Raw genomic sequence first — 17,054 nt, 5'->3', positions numbered from 1 at the left:
CTCCAATCCACTATCTCCTGTCTGGGGTGGTTTGACACCGCCCTGTGACAGGAAACTCTTTGTCCAGGCCTCCTCTGCCGGGTTTCGGTCAGCAGCAGGAGGCCAGACCCGTGTCTGTGGCAGGGGCATCCATTTTGTGGATCTGAGGCTCATTTTAAATCAACCGCGTTTCAGTAAAGTAACATGTCTTCTCCCTCTAGAAGGGTGGAATGCTACCCCCGTCGCCAGAACTGGCGAGGGGGTAGTATTCCAATTCGTATGACACCTTACACGACATGTTTTGATAAAGCCAAACCAAAGTTGCTATATAACCGCGAGGATTATAAGGCGCTTAAGAGTATATGGTATGGCATTATCCCGGATCAGCTTAGGGAGTTGTTCCCGACAGCTGCAGACAGGCTCAGCTCATGCCAGAGCACCATCTCACATAAAACCACGCACTCTGCCTCCAGGATTGATGAGGCCTTCCATAGGAGTGGCTTACAGGCTATATATGTGTCCAGATATAGGTTGAGATATAGGTATACTATATCTAAGCAAGGGTTGATTACACCCACGTGCCCCAGCTGAGTGATCAGCCAGTTGTGTCAATTTAGATAGCCAGCCAGGGGTGGCAAAAGATATGCTGCAGCCCCTGGTAGGCCTTGGATGCACCTATGCCCTGGGCACCTATAGTGCTCTGTACAGGGGCTGATAAGGTGACCCAAGCCAATCTAGTTATGCACCTAGGGTACATGGAATCCATTTTACAGAGAGAGCAGATAGCCTGGGGCCCTGATTAGCAGGGAACCAGGCCAACTAAGTCGAAAACCAGCTAAACACAGGGCAAAAAATCTGGGGTAACCAGAGTCAGGTAGCCACCTTCCTACAATTTGCTTGCCCAAAGTGTCTCATACATCCCATAATGTCCTTCAGAGTTCTTTTACAATGTAGCATCAGTATGCTTTACTGAACTTTACCAACGTTGCAGTGAGGAAATATAACTTTTATGGTCAAGAAATGTTCCCTAACGTGTACCCCACCGTCTCCATGTACAAGCTTAAAGTGCATGTAACTTCCCTCCTGTGCCAGCTATAAAGACGCAAATACATTTGCGTCCAACGTTAACATGTCCTCTTTCAGATCCACCCTGAACGGGTTGAATATTCCGTTCCTAAGTATGCCTTGCCAACGTCTTTATGTGGTGTACTTTACACGTTTTCCAGCCCAGGCGAAGTAGGCCCTGAATTCTGCCATCGAGCCTTTTCCTGCCTTCTGACTCTGAATGCCTCAGCCTGGGGCTGCCTCTGTACCCGTGACCTCTGCCTTACTCCCTGCGCGGCTCACGGCGCTTAGCTCAGCCTGTTGCCTGCCAAGACTGTATTCAACCTTCGAATTATCTGCTCCGCTCCTCAGAAATACATTCCTGCCTACTAGTTCAAGTAAACATCCTTTCAGCTGCAGAGCAAAGGGCCCGGCCTCACTGTCTCCGTGCAAGTAATTCATAGCTCCTGTTACCATGGTAGGCCCATGCCCCCTCGCATCTCATGCAGACACGTAGACGCTTATACACGCACTCACAGTCAGTATAGAATAGCCTCTGCCCAAGAGACCTTTCCTCCTAGATAACATGGTTCCCAAACATCAGATATCAGATATGATATAGGGACGAGTTGATCTGACATGCCAGACTTCTGTCTCTTTCCTCTAGTGTAAATGTCAAGTCCCCTGCACCCTCCAGCTTCACGTCAATCACACGTCATGCAGCGGCGCGCGCATCCAGATCTCAGATTTCTGCTGACATTGCAAGACTCTGCTATGTACCCACCCACTTGTGACACTTTCATGTGACGTTTCTAGCACACACCTCTGTGTTCACGCCTAGTTCACGCCTTCTGCTTACGTATTGCTAGCACGTGTGTGCTCTTATCTTGTTTCTCTCAGCTGTTACGCCTACTGTATTGGTTTCCATTATATGATTTGAGTATAAAAGTTATGTATTGTCAATAAAATGTTGCTCTATCCCTTCCTGAACCCCAGTGGTGTCAGGAACCCGATATCCGGTTCAAGAACCATTCCTTTTTAAGGAATAAAACCCCTAAGAACTCTAACACCACGGACTCTGCGTCTTTCTTTCCGATTGAGTTATTTTATTTTGAGTACTTACCTGCATAGAAATTAGGACGGTAATTAATATTTACCACATTATTTTGGCGCCCGAATAGGGACCCCTCCCCCACCCCACGCGCCGGTTGGTGCGTTGCAGCCTTTGCCCCCTGCCACAAGTCAAGACGGACAATTACGCGTACCCGCAGGATTTCCTTTATCTCCCTCAGGCCTACGGAGGTGACGGAGACTGCGATCAGCACCCAGACGAGGCGGTGAGGAGTGCGGAGGATCCCGACCAGAGCCTAGCCGAAAGAAGCAAGGTCCGAGGTGTCAAGAGGCCCACCAGTTCCGAAGTATTGACGTATCGAGTCCAGTCCAGTCCGGTCCAGTCCAGTCGATTTTTCCGAGGCCTTCTGTTCCGTGCTTCCCGGTGAGTACCATTGCTGGGGACGCATCTAGACGGGTGCATTTATGTATCCGGTAAAACGGGTTTGGGTACACAAACACGGTCTGCACTGTTTTAGACAGTGTATCTGTACTGTTTAGCAGTACATCAGGCATTCAAGTTCTTGCACTGTTTTAGACAGTGTATCTGTACTGTTTAGCAGTACATCTAGTATCAAGGGTAGTCATATGTGTTCAAAATGTTTTCATGTGATTAAGGTCGTGGTATGAGTGATTGTTTGATGTACATTCCTGTGTTTTTGTGTAACTAGCTGTGTTCAGAGTAAGCAACAAGTGTCGAGTATCCAGTACTAAGTAACAAGATGCCGTTGTTCAATAAATTAAGACAGATAGGAACTAGGAAGGGGATTCTAGAAGAAGCAGTGCCTGTCCCCCCTAGGGACACTCCGGGAAATTTTATGTACCATAAGCATGGCTTAGATGCCATACTGTACCTAGATTTATGGGCCGATTATACCAAGCACTTAGAGGAGAGACACAGGTGGCCCGTTACAGGAACATGGGATGCCGAGAGCATCTTGAGAGTAGAGGAAGCGTTATGGAAAAAGAAAGCCAGACAATCCCAGAAAGATGCCATAGAATTGTGGCGTAAAGAATCACATAAACGTGCCGAAAAAGCACTCCGAAAAGAAGATAAACATAGAGAAGAGTTGGATGCAGTCCGAGAAAATGAATTAGTTAATGAAGGGATCCGAGTAAAAGCAGAACAAGTAGACCGCATGCGAAACACTCTTGCAAATGGCATGTACTTTGTGGCCGAGGGTTTGCCTAAAGCCACTTCAGAAATGCCGAAAGATCTGCCGCCGCCATTGGTTCCAACTAAAGTAAGTCACAAGACCACCAAAGACATATTCCTTGCTTCCTATCTAGACGATGTAGCTCCCGCTTACACCAATTCACGTGCCCACGTACCGCCTACTGACGGTGACGGAGGTGGCAATCCGCCCCAAGACAATGTCCCGCCATTACCGCAACAAAGTTCACCCGTTCGACAGTCTGCTCCACCTGCCCCTCCACCTCCACCACTTCCCACACCTAAGATTAATACACTAAATCCGTTTGCGCCTGATCCTAGTAAGAGACAAGTTCAGGTACAGATACCGACTTCACAGACACACAATGCCCAAGCCTCCGTCTCAGGAGGTGCGACAGGAGGTCTCCAGACTCCGCCAGCAACCCACAGATTGAATCTTAGGGACATAATGAAGCAACGTACACCCCAAACACCACGTTTCGACATGCTTAAAGAACCCCTTCCAATTTGCAGATATGATCCAGTACCCGGTAAAGACGATAGAATGTTGTTAGCATCACTACGCTTACGAAAAGTTGCAGATTACCTAGTGTTATTTCCGGGAATGACTGAACACTTAGATAGAATATATCATTTTATCCAGACTGGGGAAAATCCTGAAAGTATTAAAGAGGCCCTGGCTCACCACAAAGTTGACACTCAAGGTTGTATATTACGTTTCTTTATAAATTGCTTAGTAAGAGAACGAGACAGGCCTGGAGTAGACAAGGAAGAAATGGAAGCACTAAACAGGTGGGGTCAAAATATAGCCGACGGAAACCATGATAAACTCAATTGTATAGCAAGCATGTACAAGAAAATCAGAAAAGCAGTAATAGAAATACACGAAAATGAACAAGAAAAGGAAAAAGATAGCGACAGGAATAACTCCTCCGAGGAGGACGAACCTGAAGAATCTGGCACAGCTAAAGAAATTATAGCGTATGTGGGTAAGGGAAATTACCTTAGGAAAGGCGTTCGCCCAGAAAGCAAGAGAGTTTTTCTCTCTGGCATATCAAAACCGAGTTCTCCTGAATATCTGTTTTAGGGTACCGATAAAATTCTTCAAGAACAAATGGGGTACCATGTACTCAATTCTATGGATGAACAAGAACTAGCCCGGTCAGCAGTACTATGGGCTGACAATCCTAGCACATACAATGATGATACAGTAGCACAGACATTTCTGAACCTTTCTCCAGACAAGCAGAAATTAGCTGGTGTGTACATGATTCAGCATCTCATTACGTTATACAGACAACAACATTCTGATCCAGGTCCCTTACCTGATACATTAGAAGCACTACTTATGAATAGATGGAGAGGCCTAAGTGTGAGAAGGTGGCCTGATATGCAGTGCTCACTATTCTAGTGAACACTATGTATCAGTCCAGCAACCCTTATTGATGATTGGTTGTAAGTCAACCTTATAGACCAGCTATCCTAGTAGCGTGGATACGAGCAGTCTAAGGCTAAAGACTCGAGAGGGCGTGTTAAGCCAGCTGTATATCACACATATACCCCTTGAACACCAAGTGAAAGGACACCACACAAGTGTTATGAAAATAAACAAGATATTTATTAAGAATCACAACAGCCCTGTACTCTTTATGAGGACAGGGTACTAAGCACAAAACAAAACTCTTACGAAAATACTTAAGTTAGCACAGTATATACAAATGCCCGAGGGGCACGGAAAACCATATACTCTGAAAGTGGAATGCGAAATTACTAGCAGGTAAGTACAGTACTAATAGGCTTAGGAATCGCTAGGACTTGACTATAGAATCTTTAGATTACTTCTAGGAGACCTAGGGGACTCGGGTGCAGAGTGTGCACTCTCACGCATGATGCGGGACAAAGTCTATGGTAGCTAGTAATGACAAAGTTAGTGTTCTCGGGCGAACCCGACCTGGTAGGAGGAAAACGAAAGTGGATTCTGACCCTTGGAGAGTGAGGCTATGCGGGGGACAGAAATGCCGAAGTTACCTAGCCCACGGGCTGCAGCTGCATAGGTCTCAAAAGACGTCGGGAATCCTCGTAGACGGACCAGGAGCCTGGAAGAAAGAAGTTGCTGGCAGGCGACCAGTGAAGTAAAGTTCGATGGATCCAAGCCTGGATCGAAGGAAGATGACACCTGAAAGCAGAGGGGACCAAGTTCGAGACTACTAGCCAGTAGTCAGTGGGCACCAGGAGGGCACCGGATGGTAGCCACCTCGACTAGGTGAGTGGGTGACGCTGTGTTCGCAGATCTCACGGACCAGGAGGCGTTGTCGGCGACCAGGATGGAGGAGCGAGCTGTCCCACGATGGATGAAGCTGTGGGCGTCGCTGGACCCAGGATTGGGCAACAAAGCCTTGGCAAATTCAAGCCCACGCGGTGGACTCAAAATGGCATCTGGAGTGGACCAAGAGGGTCCGGGGTGCCTCTCTTGAAGAAGGAAGCAAGGGCCAGTCTGGAGCAACCAGACCAGCAGCAGTGATGTCGTCGGGCGTCGTGAAGAAGGCCACAAGCCAGCCGGCTAGTAGCCACACAGCGCGGTGAGCACGCAAAAGCAGAAGGGCCCCACGCAGATCGTGGGGATGCTGGAGGGCTGATCTTCGGTGCTGGAGCTGCTCAGGGTTGGGGCTTCTCGGACCCCAAAGCACTCACCAGTGGAGCACACGGTGGGCTTGTTGCAAAGAAGTCGTGCAGTCTTGGCGATCGTCGGTCACTCGAGGTCTCGTCGTACTCATGGTTCTCAGCTTTGCTGTAGAGGTGAGTAGAGGTCAGAGGTGCCAGGGAAGCCGGGTCTCGTCGAGCTGGGTCGTCGGATTCGTGAAGAAGGACTTGCAGCAGACCGCAGTGTTCTTAGGATGGTGCCCGCTTGATGCAGGGTGACTACTCCTTAGCCACAAGGGAGAATCTTGAAGAAGAAATCTTGATGTCCTTTCGCAGAAAGTCGTGTCTTGATTCCAAAGATGATCTAATTTTAACAGGGGGCCCGCTCCTATCTTTATACTAAAAAAGGGGGCTGACCCGGTGACTAGGTCCTGCCTATGGGTGGGACTAGGAGGGGGGTGGTTACACCCCTCTCCCCTGCCGGACATTCCCCAGGCCAGGGGCTGGTGTGCCCCTGGAACTGGTTCTGACTGGCCTATGCGTAGTGAGCACCGGGGTGCCACTCAGCAGTCACCTTCCTGTAAAGCCCTGCCTACCCAGGATACACAAAACCATGTCTGGGACGGTGCTAGCACCGCCCCTGACAGGAAACCCTTTGTCCAGGCTCCCCTCGCTGGAAGGACTCCCAGCTGCAGGGGGTCAGACTCGTGTCTGTGGTGGCAGCATCCATTTTGTGGAGCTGAGGCTTCAGTTAACTTTAACCGGGGTTCACAGTTACATACATGTCGTGTCCCTCTAGAAGGGTGGAATGCTAACCCCGTCGCCAGAATTGGCGAGGGGTTAGTATTCCAATTCGTATGACACCTTACTCGACATGTTTTGATAAAGCAATACCAAAGATAGCATTTAACCGCGAGGATTATAATGCACTTAAGAGTATATGGTATGCGATATCATGGAACAGCTATTAGGACTTGGTTCCGCAAGCTGCAGACAGGCTCAGCTCATGCCAGAGCACCATCTCACACGATTCCAAGCACTCTGCCTTCAGGATTGTCAAGGCCTGCCATAGGAGTGACTGATAGGAATCTGTGTGTCCATTTTAGGGTTAGGTATAGGTATACTACACCTACAGCAAAGGGTGATTACACGACTTTGCCCCAGCTGTCATGCAGCCAGTTGTGTCTAATTTAGGAGGCCAGCCAGGGGTGGCATAATACATGCTGCAGCCCCTGGCAGCCCTGGGTACACCTATGCCCTGAGTTACAGGGTCTGATAAGGTGGCCCAGTACCAATTGGAAATGCACCTAGGGTACATGGAATCCATTTTAAAGAGAGAGCAGTAGGCCTGGGGTCCTGATTGGCAGGGTCCCAGGTCGACTATGTCCAAAACCAGCTAAAACACAGGGCAAAAAGTTGGGGGCAACCATAGTCAGGATGTACCTTCCTACACTAAGTACCAAATTAATTCAAATAATTCTAGAACAACGGCACAGATATAACGCTTTCTTAGGCCCACAATATGTTTCAGCTCCGCCCCCAGAAAGAAAAATGTTTCATTTTGACAGACAGAATCCTTTACGAGAAGTACACCCAGTTATGAATGCCAATAATACCTTCGAACGTGTGTTTGTGTACACACCTTTAACAAAGTTGGAATTGTTAGAAATGAAGAAACTAGTGCCCTGTCATGATAAAGACCCTGCAGGTTTTCACCGAGAACTTAAGGACATGTTACTCATGGGAGATTACACGTATACGGATATTATGAAATTGTTAAAAGTACTGCTGCCCACCGGCATTTACGAGAAACTCAAGGAAAAGGAATGGGAGGTGGGAGATAAAAAGATTATTTGGACTGAAATAGAAGACGAGGAAAAAGCTCGTACTCCAGGGCTAGGCCTTGGGGACAAAGCTAAAGCATTACCAGGTTTAATAGTACAGGTTTTGCCAAGATTATTGACAACTAAAAAGGAAGACTGGGACGCAATCTCAGCCTGTAAACAGAAACACGATGAAGATACTAGTGACTTCTATTCAAGATTCGAGAAATGTTTCATTATTAATAGTGGCCTGAAACCAGGTAGCGAGTCATACCCACATCTTTTTGTAACAAAATTAGTCGAGAACTCCCTGACACAAGTTAAGAATCGTGTATATAAAGTTGAAAGTACATGGCAAGCAAATACGCCATCCCAGATGTTACAAATGTTACAATATCACCAAAACAGAATTAGAGAAGAACAGGATCACGAACAGAGACGTATGAAAGACACGAAAATGAAAATGTTAGTAGCCCAGTCGGTTCCAGCCGACAGTCAGAGAAAGGGAGCGACCCAGACAGGTAATCCAGCAGCTCCCGTTAAAGGGACATGCAACTATTGCAAACAGCCAGGTCACTACGTACATGAATGTCCAGTCCTGAAACACAATATATCAACAGGCAAAACTAAAGAAAGACCGCGTCAGCCTAGACAAGACCAGGCCCAGCAACAGACTTCACAGAATATACAGCCTATGCATGCTCCACCACATACAGTACAGACCACAGCGGTATCACAGCCACAGCCCATTGCCGCGACGCAGCAAGTTTCACAGCAGATGTACCAGTATGCCCAATCTGATTATCCCGATTATCAGCGATACAGGGAGGTTGGCTTGCCTCTTATTGAGATTCCTGTAGATCAAGAGGGTCCTTATGTACACAGTCAAGTATTGGGAAAAGACAGAAAGTTTTTAATTGACACAGGGGCAAGCCGCACAACGATCAGCCATGATGAAGTCCCAGGGGCACCCCTCTCAGGCTCACAGAATGTTTCCCTTGGTTTTTCAGGACAGCCTATTGTAAACGAAGTATCAAAACCAGTCCCCCTAGCAGTAGGTCCATTATCACGCGTTACAGACTTGTTACTCACGAAATCATGTCCAGAAAACTTGTTAGGTATCAAAACATTGAAGGCTCTAGGAGCAGTGATATGTTGTTCTCCGGAAGGAGTTAGACTTTTTCTGCGTGACTTTAAGGGTCACTATGTATTACGAGAGTTTGATGTCAGATTGAAAAATGTACCGAAACACCTGTGGGCACAAGGCCCAACCGATGTAGGTTGCATGCACATCACACCATACCGTGTTACACTCAAACCAGGAGTTGTTTTACCACGAATCAGACAATACAAGTTACCACCCGATGCTGTAGTGGCTTTACTGGAAATCGTTGAAGAGCTGATTGCCCAAGGAGTAGTCGTAGAAACCGACTCCAATGTCTGTAATTCTCCTATCATTCCGATTCTTAAACGTACTGATCCCAATGCACCGCCAGTATATCGGTTGGTGATTGATTTACGAGAACTGAATAAATGCATTGTTCCACAGTATCCTGTGGTTCCTGACATCTCATCCTTATTGACTGCTATTGATTCAGAAGCGACGTTCTTCACTGTAATTGACCTCAAGAACGCCTTCTTCAGTGTACCCATTGATCCAGAGAGCCAATATCTCTTCGGATTCAGTTTAAATGGCCGAAGTTTCAAATTTTCACGCGCACCTCAAGGATTCACAGAAAGCCCCAGCATCTATAGCCAAGCACTGAAAAGACAACTTGACTGTATCCAAATGGCAGTTAACACTGCCTTACTACAGTACGTCGATGATCTGCTGATCACCGCACGAAGTGAACCCGAATGTGAACAAGCATCACTGACAGTTTTACATTTTCTGGCCGACAAGGGACACAAGGTGTCTCCTTCGAAGCTACAATTCTGTGTTCAGCAAGTTGTGTACCTGGGTCACTTGCTGTCCAAAGTGGGGAGACAGCTCACTCCTGACCGCATCCAGTTAATTGTAAACATGCCACAACCCCAGACACAAAAGGAAGTGCGGGCCTTTATAGGCCTCACCTCGTACTGCAGACAATGGATTCCTCAGTATGCATTTCTAGCTAAACCACTCATTCAGTTGACAACACAGGAGGCAGCGACTTCGACTGCCCTCCCTTGGACTCAGGAACATACACAGGCTTTTGAGGAATTAAAGAAAGCTTTATGTCAAGCACCAGTTTTAGCGACACCATGTTACAGCAAACCTTTTACACTTTTTGTTACAGAACGTGATGGTACAGCGTTGTCTGTCCTCACACAAGATCAAGCAGGTTCACATAAGCCTTGTGCTTATTTTTCAAGTACATTGGATTCAGTGGCTCAAGCCCTGCCTGCGTGTTTAAAGTCAGTCGCAGCGACAGCCCTAGCAATCAGACAGAGCGATTCAATAGTATTAGGACATCCATTGACAGTACAAGTTCCACATTCTGTAGAGGTCCTTCTAAATCGAACACAGACTCAACACCTGACTATAGCACGACTGACAGGTTATGAATTAACGCTATTCCAGCCACACATAGAAATCAGACGCTGTAACATTCTAAATCCTGCAACATTGTTACCTTCGATTATGACAGATTCAGCCCCGCATGATTGTATAGAGATCATTAATGCAGTAACAAAGCCCCGACGAGACTTAAAAGATGTCCCGCTGACAAATCCAGACCTGACACTTTACGTGGATGGTTCATGTATGAGAACTCACACAGGAGAATTAGTAGCCGCGTATGCAGTGACTACTGAAACTGAAGTCAAAGAAACACATCGTATAGATACATTGTCCGCTCAAGCAGCAGAGCTTATTGCCCTGACCCGAGCCTGTATACTAGCCAAGAACAGAAATGTTAACATATACACCGATTCACGTTATGCTTTCGGAGTCGTACACGACTTCGGAGTGTTATGGCAAGAACGTGGTTTCTTGACCTCTCACGGTGCCAAGATTCAACACGGTCCCCTCATTCAAGCACTGTTAGAAGCAATACATCTGCCTTCAGGCATATCTATCATGAAGTGTAAAGCACATACTAAAGTTACAGACTCTATTTCCCAGGGTAACGACCTGGCAGACCAAACAGCAAAACATACAGCATTGACTCACACCCAGACAACTGATGTAACAAAGATCATAGTGCCGACACATTGTATGACAGTTAGGGATCCCACACTAGATGTAATCGATATTCAGACACATGCTACTCCAGATGAAATAAAGAAATGGACTGAACTAGGAGGGATCCAGACAGATCAGGGATGGATGACGAAGGGAAAATCTACATGGTTTCTCCCCGACTCTATGGTTCAAGTCATAATAAATACAGCACATAGTCCAGCACACCTAGGAGAAAAAGCTATGTTAGACAGTTTACAGAATCTCTGGTACAACAAACATTTACGAGCAGCAGCAAAACAGAAAGTGCGTACTTGCATGATCTGTTGTCAGTTCAATCCAGGTAAAAGCGTCCCTGTAGAGCAAGGTGGATTTCATCCTCCCGATCACCCTTTTGAAGTCCTCCAGATGGATTATATCCAGATGGAACGTTGTCGAGGATTCAAGTACGTCCTCGTAGTTGTTTGTGCACTTTCCCGTTGGACCGAAGCATATCCAGTCCCAGATTACACTGCCCCGACCACTGCCAAGCAGCTGGTTCGAGAATTCTTCCCACGGTACGGCTTGCCTCGTATCGTGTACTCAGATAACGGACAGCCATTCTCATCCGAGCTCATGAAGCAGGTTTCACTTCTGCTAGGATACCAGTGGAAATTCCATTGCGTCCGACATCCCGAGGCAGCTGGCCTTGTAGAAAGGCACAATCAGACACTGAAAACACGACTTGCAAAAATATGCAGAGAGAAAGGGGTCGACTGGATAGTCGCCCTGCCAGTTGCACTATTCTACATGAGAATGGTCCCACATTCGAGGTCAGGACTATCCCCGTATGAGGTGATCTTTGGCCGACCACCAAATATGTGGGGGACGCCCATGCCTAAGAAAATAACCGATGTTGACTGTAATATGCTGACAGATTACCTTGCCTCCTTGATGTCTGCACTCCAATCATGTCGTTCACAGGTTGCCGCAGCCTTTCCCGACAACACTGATGTGAAGCCACACGATGTCCGTCCTGGAGATACTGTATTGATCCGAAATTTCGATAGGAGGAGTCCGCTGGAGCCCCGTTGGCAGGAACCGAAGCTCGTCCTTCTGACCACGAGGACTGCAATCAAGGTTGAGGGCCGAAAAGGGTGGATCCATACAAGTCATATCAAAAAGTGTAATGAACTGTTGCCAAAGACTGACTCTCCCACCCCCTCAAAGGACTGCCCCGATTCTAGTGACTTTAAAGCTCCCATGAGAGAGAAAACTCCGCAAGAGGAGTATAAATTAAAGCTGCTGTCTAGTAAGTCAGACAGTTTAATTGTTTAAGTCCTCCCCTAGGTGAATCGGTTAAATTAGTTTCTGACATGTATCCCCTAGACCGAGATAGAGAGAGAGAGAGACAACTCAAGAAACGTGCATATTGTAAATCACTTCGTAGTCACTGTATAGTGACATTATTGGTTATGTTTTTTCTGAGCCTTCTGACGATTGCTGCCAGTATATTGTTGCATCTATATTACCCTATCTTCAAACGTACCCAATCTGCTTACAATGTTACTGCCGAACATTCTTTTAGTGAATTACCCCTACATGAGTTATCTTACAGACTTGCGCTGCGCAACAACACATTCATTAGTATGTTACATCACTCCCATCAGACTAATAATGCTACAAACTGTTGGATATGTGGCTGACTCCCTCCCTATCAGAAATACAAGGGAGTTCTGCCTCTCTTTCCATACCCGTTCACTCACAATGGCTCCTGTGGAGCATGGTTTAGATTAATTAATTCTTTAGATTCTGATATTGCTGTTTTCGAAGGAAATTGGGTTTGGGGAAACCTGAACTTAGTTTTACTTAAAGCCTGTTACCCTGACAAGAAGGGACTTCCCACTAGGACAGGAACTGATCTAGAAAATGAAGTATATGGATTAGGTAATTATACAATTAACCTCATGATTCTTACTGTTGAATCCGAAGCTGCACCAGTTCTCCCTGCTATGTCAGTACTACCAGTCACGGGTGACTTATGTGTCAGAAAGAAGGGTTCAGTACATTTAGGTCATAGTAAATGTACTACTGTAGTCGAATTCAGTGATCAAGGCAAGTCTACATTTAGAGCTACTCGCCATTCCTACTTTGTTTGTGGCCATACCGCATACATAAGCTTACCTCCAGATTGGGATGGTACCTGTTACATTGCATTCCTTCTGCCACCTGTTTTCCTAGCCCCTCCTGATTACCACAGAAATACAAATCTAGTAAATAATAGACTCCGAAGAGATCTCCCGATTGTCGACTATACTGAAACGGCATGGGAGCAATATACAGACTTCAATAAAGGTTTCTTCCCCTACTTAGGTACTGTCTTTAATAGTAAACTGATACGTAAATTAACTAGAACCCTCGAAGCAGTAGTGAATGAAACTACTTCCGCTCTAGGCAACTTAACAGAGGAGCAATCTGCCATGCGGGTTGTTGTTCTTCAAAATCGTCTTGTTATTGACGTCATCTTAGCAGATAGGGGCGGAGCCTGTAAGGTCATCGGGTCGAGTTGCTGTGTTTTCATTCCAGAAAACGCGCCAACAGTATATAAGGCTATCACACGTCTTCATAAAATTGCAAGTTTGATACATCAGAATCCAGGCACCTGGACTTGGTCCGGTTGGTTCTGGACAACGTTGACCGCTTGAGGATGGAAGATCCTATCCTTCCTAGGCATTGCCCTTCTCATAGTATTCAGTTGCTGCCTGTGCCTACAATGTGGGCCAGCGATTTGTGGTCTGTGCGCCACATCATGTATTCCGCATTCAAGTTTCCACTCAAAACGCGAAAAGAAGAAAGAAGAGCAAATGATGTTACATGAACAGACTGATCGATTCATGAGGATCGATATATCATGAAGGGTCCGTAGGGAACAAGGAGGGAATGAGGAAATATAAATGTTATGGTTAAGAAATGTTCCCTAACGTGTACCCCACCGTCTCCATGTACAAGCTTAAAGTGCATGTAACTTCCCTCCTGTGCCAGCTATAAAGACGCAAATACATTTGCGTCCAACGTTAACATGTCCTCTTTCAGATCCACCCTGAACGGGTTGAATATTCCGTTCCTAAGTATGCCTTGCCAACGTCTTTATGTGGTGTACTTTACACGTTTTCCAGCCCAGGCGAAGTAGGCCCTGAATTCTGCCATCGAGCCTTTTCCTGCCTTCTGACTCTGAATGCCTCAGCCTGGGGCTGCCTCTGTACCCGTGACCTCTGCCTTACTCCCTGCGCGGCTCACGGCGCTTAGCTCAGCCTGTTGCCTGCCAAGACTGTATTCAACCTTCGAATTATCTGCTCCGCTCCTCAGAAATACATTCCTGCCTACTAGTTCAAGTAAACATCCTTTCAGCTGCAGAGCAAAGGGCCCGGCCTCACTGTCTCCGTGCAAGTAATTCATAGCTCCTGTTACCATGGTAGGCCCATGCCCCCTCGCATCTCATGCAGACACGTAGACGCTTATACACGCACTCACAGTCAGTATAGAATAGCCTCTGCCCAAGAGACCTTTCCTCCTAGATAACATGGTTCCCAAACATCAGATATGATATAGGGACGAGTTGATCTGACATGCCAGACTTCTGTCTCTTTCCTCTAGTGTAAATGTCAAGTCCCCTGCACCCTCCAGCTTCACGTCAATCACACGTCATGCAGCGGCGCGCGCATCCAGATCTCAGATTTCTGCTGACATTGCAAGACTCTGCTATGTACCCACCCACTTGTGACACTTTCATGTGACGTTTCTAGCACACACCTCTGTGTTCACGCCTAGTTCACGCCTTCTGCTTACGTATTGCTAACACGTGTGTGCTCTTATCTTGTTTCTCTCAGCTGTTACGCCTACTGTATTTGTTTCCATTATATGATTTGAGTATAAAAGTTATGTATTGTCAATAAAATGTTGCTCTATCCCTTCCTGAACCCCAGTGGTGTCAGGAACCCGATATCCGGTTCAAGAACCATTCCTTTTTAAGGAATAAAACCCCTAAGAACTCTAACACCACGGACTCTGCGTCTTTCTTTCCGATTGAGTTATTTTATTTTGAGTACTTACCTGCATAGAAATTAGGACGGTAATTAATATTTACCACAGCAGTTTGCATTACACGTTTAGCATGCTTAAATCCACCATGCAGAGACTAAGATTTAAATGTGTGCAGGCCCTAAACTATCCCCTGGCCTACTAAGCAGGAATTATATGTACTCATAAGCAGTGTGAAAAGCAAGAACTAGGAGAGAAGGATGATAAGGACCAGTGGTCCCCAGATGGCAACGTTTACAACAACAAACCCCACTTACTTCACAAAACAACAAATTCTATATGTACTAGGCAAGCTCACATATTTGCAGACTTTATGTGAAGAACCATGTTTGCACATTTGCATATTACACAAGGCACTTACTTTGCCATGGTCTCTGTTCCTAGTTTCACTTTTTCACTATCCTTGTTAAACGTGTGGACTTTCATGATTGACGCAGAAATAGGGTCTTCTGAGAAATACTGGATTGAGAAGCAAACAAGTATATTAATCTTCTGTGATTAATTAAAATCAGTACACTGACAAGATCAAACATTTGAAATAAATAATTCTATCATATAAATAAACTAAAATATTATAAGCCTTCGCCGCAATTTAGCTACAACAACATATTACATTATAAAACATTTAATAGCCCTATGTTTACTATAAACATAGTCACGTTTCCTGTCATCATAAAATTATGACCACTTAAAACAAAGATAGCAGATTCCCAATACTTTTAAATATGACATTTTCTAAACATGGGCTTTAGCAAGTGTTTGTCAGACAAACAAGCTCTCGGCATTGCTGTGGCAGGTCTGTGAGTGGGGAGGGGGGAAGGGGGGAGGAGAAACGAGAGACGCGGCCGTGAAAGTGAAAGCAGGGGGTTAATCAAGTTTTAAACAAGAAGAAATGGTAGCAAGATCTAACCTTGTTTAAAATATAAATGCCAAATAACGAAGAACAAATGGTGGTGTAACATGTTTCAAGAAGTCAGAGACTGCACCCCAAAGCCTATCCCACCCGACTTTTCGTACGAATGTGAACAGCCTATACAGGGTCAGTTACTTTAACAAGACGGAGGGCATTGCTGTGGGGAGGTTAAGAGAAGAAATGCGACACGGCCGCAGCAGGGGGCGGAGCGGGGAGAGCGGCGATGAGGGAGAGACCTGGCCTGGCGGCCGTGAATAGTGTGAAGCAGCAGGGGCCTTTGAAGTGAAGCTAAGTTTCACTTCAAAGGTGTGGGAGGAGTGCGGCTGAGGCAGAGCGCACGCTGGGGGAAGCTTGTGGGGCGGAGCGGGAAGAGCTGCTGGTGAACAGATGGCTGGTGATTTGATGCTGTGCACGCGCATTTTAGGTCAATACGCTTGCGCATTGACCTAAAAGCGCACGGGCACAGCATCAAATCGCCAGTCTAGTTAAAACTCTGTTTAAGCCCCTATAGTCTCGCTCCGCTCAATGCGCATGCGCATTGAGAGGCGAGACCTAAAAATGAGGACAAATACAGATTAAATGAACCACCACCTTTTATTTTGTACAAAATCTGGAATTTCCATTTGAAACATTGAAACATTGAGAACTTAGGTCTCATATCATAGATGGTGATGAACAAAAAGTGTAACCTTTTAAACTTCATCATGCTTCATTCACATGCCCAGAGGCAAAGTAATATACAGGACAGTGCTTGTGGTTGAGTTTTTGCAAGTAAAACATTCTATGACACACAAGCGTCACACAATCTTAATAATCCCAAGGAATCTGGGCATTCTTCAAGAACCTGGATTGTTCAAATCATGTCCATCTTCTAAGTCAGACCAGATACATGCGTACCTTTCAAACAAAATAAATCTATTCATAGCACGTCATATTGTAAATGAAATTCTACGCTTACTTGCAAATGAGAGTGAGGGTGAGGTTATTGAAATAACCATAAGAAGACAATTTAGCTGGCTATGCCATGTGACCATATAGCAACACAGAGACTAGCTGTGCAAATACTACTGACAGTAGTGGGATTAGAGAAGGGGTACTTGGGGATGAATTAAATAGCTTCAATGTATAGAC

At 46.0% G+C, this 17,054-nt stretch overlaps 1 protein-coding gene across 1 annotated transcript in view; it reads right to left on the bottom strand.

The window, feature by feature from the left end:
• UBXN6 (UBX domain protein 6) overlaps positions 1 to 17,054 on the bottom strand; it is a 58,456-nt gene that overhangs the window by 20,561 nt on the left and 20,841 nt on the right. The window contains exon 5 of the mRNA XM_086947066.1: positions 15,372 to 15,469. Within this exon, the coding sequence (XP_086803192.1) occupies positions 15,372 to 15,469 (98 nt within the window). The remainder of the gene's footprint in view (positions 1 to 15,371; positions 15,470 to 17,054) is intronic.

Source organism: Lissotriton vulgaris, chromosome 12 (assembly GCF_964263255.1).
Source record: "Lissotriton vulgaris chromosome 12, aLisVul1.2, whole genome shotgun sequence".
Taxonomy (NCBI): Eukaryota; Metazoa; Chordata; class Amphibia; order Caudata; family Salamandridae; genus Lissotriton; species Lissotriton vulgaris.
This window is presented reverse-complemented; position numbering and strand designations above follow the sequence as displayed.